Raw genomic sequence first — 8,184 nt, forward strand, 5'->3', positions numbered from 1 at the left:
GTTTATACTATTTATGCTTTCAAGTCCAAGTTCAAGAAATCTTGTTAAATGTTGGCAGCATAACTACCAAAATACAGTATGTCCTTAATATTTTTGCAGTGCTATTTCTGTTGAAAAGTTAAAATGATTACATTAGAGATGTGATGTGCCACTTTTCAAGTGTCTTTTGGCTTAAATTAATTTTCATTGATTTTTCATATTTTTAATTCTTTTGAAAGGCTTACAAAAAAACTACATTTGAATTGTAATTCCATGCTATTGACAGGACTATTAATTTTAGTGAAGTTAGCTTACCATGTTTACAGTATGATAATTGTGATAGAAATGTGAATTTTAGGCACAGAATATTTTTTACAATTGAACAAGGCAGTAGATTATACAAGCTTGGACAGAAAGTTAATAATGACACCAATTTTTTTTTAAATGGAATTGTTTAGTACTCTTTTACCATTTGTTTACTGTAAAAAGTGTTTATACTGTTTATACTTTCAATTAACAAATTGAAGTCTTGTGAAAGGTTGACAGGATAACTGGCATTAACTGTCAAAATAATTTCAAACTATTGAAGTTAGCTTACAGAATAAACATGTCAATCAACCCATATGATTTTTGCTGTAATATTTTTGTTTTGAAAAGTCACTGTGACTGATAGAAAAGTGATGGTTTTAGCAACATTTTAACCTGTCTGAATGCAATCAATCATTTTGCGTCGGGGGGCGAAGCCTGAACCCCCCACCAGGACTTTGTCCTGGACCTACCGGGGCCTGCGGCCCCTGGACCCTGGCTACTAGGTTTTTCTGATTTCAAAAGTTGGCAGGTATGGTATAATCTAGCCCAGAAGAGTTAGGGCTGCATTGGATTCTGGGTATTTGTCCTGTTGTGTTTATGTTGTGTTACGGTGCAGATGTTCTCCCGAAATGTGTTTGTCATTCTTGTTTGGTGTGGGTTCACACTGTGGCGCATTATTAGTAAGAGTGTTAAAGTTTTTTTTATACCGCGACCGTCAGTGTAACCTGTGTGGTTGTTGAACAAGTATGCCTTGCTGTCACCTACGTGAGCAAGCGAAAGCCCTATTCAAAATGCGGCTGATCAGGCACGCTAATTGTAGTGGGCGCTAAATGCTGTACCATCACGGCACGCATGATGCCGACAACCGCTTTTCATTTAAAACCCGCGTGCCGCACCAGCTTAAAAATTCCATAAAAAGGTGTGGGTTGTTTAAGACCCCTGGTTTATACATAGCACAAAGCAAAAAAAACAACTTTGTATGCAGTGTTATTTCATTTAAAATTTCAAAAATGTTTGCGGCTCCCATTGTTTCCTATAATTTGTGAAGCTGGTCAAAATGGCTCTTTGACTGGTAAAGGTTGCTGACCCCTGGTCTAGTCTCTTACGTGAATGAGATCAATAATATTATTTGATATTTTACGCTAGTGGTTCTCAACCTTTTTTCAGTGATGTACCCCCTGTGAACATTGTTTTAATTCAAGTACCCCCTAATCAGAGCAAAGCATTTTTGGTTGAAAAAAAGAGATAAAGAAGTAAAATACAGCACTATGTCATCAGTTTCTGATTTATTAAATTGTATAACAGTGCAAAATATTGCTCATTTGTAGTGGTCTTTCTTGAACTATTTGGAAAAAAAGATATAAAAATAACTAAAAACTTGTTGAAAAATAAACGAGTGATTCAATTATAAATAAAGACTTCTACACATAGAAGTAATCATCAACTTAAAGTGCCCTCTTTGGGGATTGTATTAGAGCTCCATCTGGATTCATGAACTTAATTCTAAACATTTCTTCACAAAAAAATAAATCTTTAACATCAATATTTATGGAACATGTCCACATGTCTCAGCTGCATTACTGCTACGCTTTAACCAAGCCTCCATTGTTTTCTACATGGATAGTTGATTGACATGTGTGGCACCGCCAGTTAGGGTCAAACCATCATGGCATGGGGGAAACTCTGGGTTTATGGTAATGAATGGAATTGCCTACTTGATTTGATGTTCAGTTTATGAACTTACATTCATATTTTGTTGAAGTATTATTCAATAAATATATTTATTAAGGATTTTTGAATTGTTGCTATTTTTAGAATATTAAAAAAAAATCTCACGTACCCCTTGGCATACCTTCAAGCACCCCCAGGGGTACATGTACCCCCATTTGAGAACCACTGTTTTACGCTAATGTGTTAATCATTTCACACATAAGTCGCTCCTGAGTATAAGTCGCACCTCCAGCCAAACTATGAAAAAAACTGCGACTTATAGTCCGAAAAATACGGTAAGCTCTTGATATGTAAGAAATGCTTCATAAAGTGTCAGAAAATAGTAAACAGAGAAACCTGAGGAGAACCATTTTATGCAGGTTTAGTGACAGGAAGTTGCAGCTGTGCTCTAAAGGGTGAGCGGTCTTGCCTTGTGTCATTTACAGACCACATTGGTCTGACTACGGTCCCTATAAAAAAAACAAATGTATTCTGGCAACTGAGCTTCTATTTCAATGTTTTACAGTGTAGAATGTGATGGATAACCTGCTTAGTAATCATAAGTCAAGCAGATATTTAGATATTTATTTTTAGTTTAACCCCAAAAATTGGCATACATGATATAATATTATATTGCATTATTAGATTCATTTAAAGTTTAATATAAATATGTCTTTCTGTCAAAATGGAAAGAACAAATACATTTAGTGTGAAAAGTGTTTGTGATAGTGTTTTTAAGTGTCCTTCATTGAACAAAATTTCAGTGTAAAATTGCACATCTGTCAATATGAACAAGTATCAATGAATCATAGTTGCATATTACTACTAAAGTATCCAGTAACAAACGTGTTCGCATCATTCAAAGTACTGCATCGTGAGCTTGACTTAATGAAGTATTGTGGCCACTCGCTGTCGCCAAAAAAACAAAACAATCACCACTCCACTTCACAACGGCATAAGTTTATCATAAAAAGTTTAGTGTATGTCTAATATTGTTCACTCATTTCAACTTAATCAAACCATTTCAAACATTTCACATTGTTGATTGTATTGGCTACCAATATCTGTATCTGAAGTGAAAAAGTTGTATCGGGACACCCAGGTCCTGGATAAGAGAGAATGTGTTGACGTTGGAATGGTTTAAATAGGTTGAAAAATGTGGGAATTGTGCGACTTGGAAAAATGTCCCATTCATTTCAATGGGAACTTCTTGGAATTTTGGGAAAAGCGGGATTTTTTTTTGGCAAATGATTAGGAGCATGAATGTCCTGAACAAGCTGTATTGGTTGGTGTAGATTAACTACGATCAAAGTATTGGACAGGACGTTGAAAATGTGTAATAAAGTTGTACTTTATATAAGAAAAAAATGGCATACAAAACGATCCTTATATCTTGTTATCTGTCATTCATTCATCACCCGTAGGCTCGTAATCCTCAATCTCAACAACCACAATGCACCTGCTCCCGGTCTTTTCTAACATCCGGTTTTGCCGCAATGCATTGTGGAACATGCAGTCTTTTAGTTAACCCTTTGGTAGGCTATTGAGTAGAAAACAACTCAATTCAGTGTCAGTGTTTCTCAAATAATCAATATCAAATACATGTATAAATCAATCAATTCCCTTTTAACTCTTTTTAGCTGTAAATAATAATAGATCAATTTATCAGCAATAAATCAAACATGCAAATTAGGAATGATCATCACACATGAACTATATAACGCATAAGTTGCAACAGTTGGTGTTGGAATAGTTTAAATTGGGCAAGAAATGTTGAATTAGTGAAAGGGTGTAAGGGAATATTGGGAAAATCTGGAATTTTTTGGAAAATGGTAAAATACTTGAATGGTCTGAATGAGTTGAAATGGTTGATGTTGGAATTTTTAAAATCGGCCGAGAAATGTTGCAGTAGTAACATGTTGAATTGAGAAGTGGTATTACGGCATACTTGCCAACCCTCCCGGATTTTCCGGGAGACTCCCGAAATTCAGCGCCTCTCCCGAAAACCTCCCGGGACAAATTTTCTCCCAAAAATCTCCCGAAATTCAGGCGGAGCTGGAGGCGGCGTGGCCTCCAGCTCCATGCGGACCTGAGTGACGTGTTGACAGCCTGTTCACACGTCCGCTTTCCCACAATATAAACAGCTAATGATCGAGGGCGAGTTCTTGGTTTCTTATGTGGGTTTATTGTTAGGCAGTTTCATTAACGTCCTCCCAGCGTGGCAACAACACACAACAGCAGTCAAGTTTTCGTCTACTGTAAAGCAGTTTGTCTGCCGTAAACAGCAATGTTGTGACACTTTTAAACAGGACAATACTGCCATCTACTGTACATGCATATGTGACCCACCCATAATGTGTCACATTTTTGTGATGATTTATTTTATTTTGTGGTTTGAATTCGTTTTTGGAGCTGTCGTTACACATTTATCAGTATTCACATTGGTCAGTAGGGGGCAGTAGGGCGTTTCTTCCCAATTGAATGCTATCACCTGCAGACCGGAAGTGTCTTGTCATTCTGATGAGCGCGACCAGTCTGTGAACAACTGAAAAGTCCTGTGTGCTTTTTCCTCCTGTATAACAGGTTAGTTTTGGTGAATTAACTCACTGAATAATATCCATGTGATCTTTATAAGTTTAAGTACACATTCTGATGGTGGAGCCTAACTCTAAAGTGTTTGTGAGTTGTAGTTTGTATTTGTGAATGAATTCAGTGCACAGCTGCAGTAATCAATACAAAAAGGCGACGTGAGTGCGCAATGTTTATATAGGAACTTCTGATCCTATTCAGACTCCCAAATTAGAGCTCCCGTTTTCTTATTGATTTTATAATGTATATTTGTATAATGTTTGTGTTCTGAAATAGTGACAGAGAATAGAACAAGGATGGACAATTCAACCCTTAACTCAACAATGAGTAGATGAGTGTGTGTATATGTGTAAATAAATGAACACTGAAATTCATTTATTTTATTTATTTATATATACATATATATATGTAAATATATATATATAGCTAGAATTCACTGAAAGTCAAGTATTTCTTATATATATCTTAACCACGCCCCCCACCTCCCGAAATCGGAGGTCTCAAATTTGGCAAGTATGTATTACGGAACTGGAACTTCAGGAAAACCTTGAATTTTTCCAGTTCAAAAAACAACTTGTTTTTTTGTCCGGATTAAGAGGAATGTTTGGAAAATGTAAAATACTTGAATGGTCTGAATGAGTTGAAATGGTTGATGTTGGAATTTTAAAAATCGGTTGAGAAATGTTGTAGTAGTAACATGTTGAATTGAGAAATGGTATGACGGAATTCCTGGAACTTCGGGAAAACCTGGAATTTTTCCAGTTCATGTTGAATTGAGAAATGGTATTACGGAATTCCTGGAACTTCAGGAAAACCTGGAATTTTTCCAGTTCAAAAAACTTGTTTTTTTTGTCCGGATTAAGAGGAATGTTTGGACGGTGGAACGGTTGAAGTGGGTTGAAAAATGTGGAAGGAGTAATCGCCAGAAATAGATGGAAATACGGCTTTGGAAAACCAGGAATTCTGGAATTTCTTTGAACTTGGAGAAAGGTTAGTTTGAATTTCCAGGATGGTGGAAATTGTTGAAGGGGGAATGGCTTTGAATAGGTTGAGAAATGTGGAATTGGTGAAAGTTTGAAAAATGGCCAATTCATTCTGAATGAGAAAAATGTCCCGGAAAACCTGGAATTCTGGGAAATTTTTGGAATTTGTCAAGAGAGAGCCCGCGGTAACCCGAATAGGCTGAACAGTTTGAAGTTGGAACGGTTTGAACCGCATGAAAAATGTGGAAGGTAGAGCGTGCCAAAATCTAGACAAGAAGAATAATAATAAATAGATGCATTTTGGTGTAGAAAAACCATATGTATGTTTTGGAGCATTCACACAATAAAACATGATAATACAAAGACATTAATTTTTTCACAATTATTTTGAACCCAAAATTTCCAACCCTGACAAAAGACCAAATCACATGTGGTTCTCAAGAGGATGTTCATATTCTCAATAATAAATGCAGCTGTACCTAATAAAGTACCTAGTGAGTGTGTGGTAGGTTAAAAAGTCCAGGAGAAAAACTGAATGAGCCCAGTCGAAAAAAACACCTGACGGCAAGGCGGTGGAAGACCACAACATGTGATGCACCCCGAGGGTCTCGCACAGTCAGGGTTTTTCTTTTTTTTTTTGTATTTAAGATTGAGACCATGTAGTCACTCAGACAAGCACGTGTCACAGTTGGCTGCACGTTTGCACGCCCACTATCGGCAAGGAGGGTCTAATCCCGGACTTTGGGCTGCAGTCGCGCAGAACTCCAAATACCCCATCGGAGAGCATGTGAGTATACCTGGATCCTTTACTTTTGTCTTTTATAAATGTGACTTTACTCGATGTTTACTGGTCAGAAATGAAAATGGTTATTTAGGTATTGGTTTAGCGGAGGTTGCTTGTGTTAGTGAGAGAACTTTGCGGTCATCTTAGTAGAGTGAAAGAGAGTTGCGTCTGGAGTCGTGCTGATGAAGTCTGCAGGGAGGCAGGAATGTCTGAAGTCCGCCGTGGCCAAGTTTGATCCTCTCAGTCCTGTAAAGCTTTTCTCAAGTCAACAAACAAACCACTCAGTCGGAAGTTTTCTCAATTTATAGCGTCAGTTTTACACCATTAACACCATTAACGTGTTATACCTTGCACCTAAAATGTCGGGGGAATCGTCACCAAACTGGTCTTTGCACTGTCGGACGAGAAGTAAATATTAACCGTTCTACGACCATCTACCAAAGTTGGCATCGAAATGCTTCCTGGTGGTGACACATTAATCTCAGGCTGTCATCTTTTATGTTGTTTTCTTCTCATCTGACCCTCTGGGTCTAAATGACCAAGGACCAGGCTTTGGACCCAGAGGAGGGCATGTGTAAACGATCATTCGGAAGGCCAATGTAGGATGCTTCAAAAAAGAGTGTAGAACAATAGAAGATTGGTTCGCACTGCTAGCTCTAAACAAACGGTTGTCTGATTGTCGACGGGCTGACGTAGAACCAAGTCTTTGAACCATGCTGCTGTCCCTTATCTGTAGGTTTTTTCCTCTTGCAGAAATTATTCATAAGGTGATTGCTGAATGCTTCAAAAAAGGTTCATGGGTAGAACAGTCGAAGAGGGCTTAGCACTGCTACCTCAAACCGATGGATCTCTGTTTGATTGTCGATGGGCCGATTTAGAACCATGTCTGCTGTCCCTTATCTCCAAGTTTCCATTTCTATAGAAATTATTCATAAGGTGATTGCTGAATGCATCAAAAAAGGTTCATGGGTAGAACAGTCGAAGAGGGCTTAGCACTGCTACCTCAAACCGATGGATCTCTGTTTGATTGTCGATGGGCCGATTTAGAACCATGTCTGCTGTCCCTTATCTCCAAGTTTCCATTTCTATAGAAATTATTCATAAGGTGATTGTTGAATGCTTCAAAAAGGATATCTTTGTAGCACAGTGGAAGATGTTGGCACATCTACTTCATTGCAAAAGGGTTCTCTGTTGAACTCCTGCTAGGGTGTCTTTGGTTTGACCTACCTTGACGCACACTAGCGCCCCATATTTGTAAATCCTTTCGACATTGGAAATTATTTGTTAGACAATTATAGGGAACTTTAATAAGGATGGATGAGTGAGGCCGCTTGAAAACCTGCCCATGTACGAGACTAGTTTGTCATCAAACTAGTCTGAGGCTAAGTGTTTATGATACCTGCTGATGTAAGTCTTAAGTTTCAGTTGTTCAAACTGTGAACCTCCTTTCTTCTAGAGTTCAACCGACATTATGCCTGTCCTCACCCACCTGCTGGCGTGCCTGTTCGGCATAGGCTCCTGGGTGTCCATCCACGGCCTGTGGGTGGAGCTGCCCCTGATCGTCCCCCACATTCCGGAGGGCTGGTACCTTCCGTCTTACCTTTCCATTCTCATCCAGATGGCCAATGTAGGGCCGCTGTTCGTCACACTTATGCACCGCTTCCGTCCGGGAGCCCTCAACGAGGCAGCCGTCATTTACGTCATCATCGCCGTGGGCACTGTGGCCAGTCTGCTGTTGGGTTTCTTTTGGAAGGAGACGGTCGTGGTGGCGGGTGTTCCTCGCAGTGTAGCTCTGCTCGCGCTCACCTTTTTCCTCGCCACCGTCGACTG

At 38.8% G+C, this 8,184-nt stretch overlaps 1 protein-coding gene across 1 annotated transcript in view; it reads left to right on the top strand.

Moving 5' to 3' along the window:
* Positions 1–6,125: 6,125 nt before the first annotated feature.
* The window catches only part of slc52a3-2a (solute carrier family 52 member 3-2a), a 5,233-nt gene continuing 3,174 nt past the window's right edge, over positions 6,126–8,184 (top strand). Inside the window, exons 1-2 of the mRNA XM_061931231.1 lie at positions 6,126–6,357; positions 7,811–8,184. The exon at positions 7,811–8,184 is cut by the window's right edge and continues 645 nt beyond it. Coding sequence (XP_061787215.1) covers positions 6,163–6,357; positions 7,811–8,184 — 569 coding nt within the window. The 5' untranslated portion in view covers positions 6,126–6,162. The remainder of the gene's footprint in view (positions 6,358–7,810) is intronic.

This window comes from Nerophis lumbriciformis, linkage group LG37 (genome assembly GCF_033978685.3).
Source record: "Nerophis lumbriciformis linkage group LG37, RoL_Nlum_v2.1, whole genome shotgun sequence".
In the NCBI taxonomy this organism is placed as follows: domain Eukaryota; kingdom Metazoa; phylum Chordata; class Actinopteri; order Syngnathiformes; family Syngnathidae; genus Nerophis; species Nerophis lumbriciformis.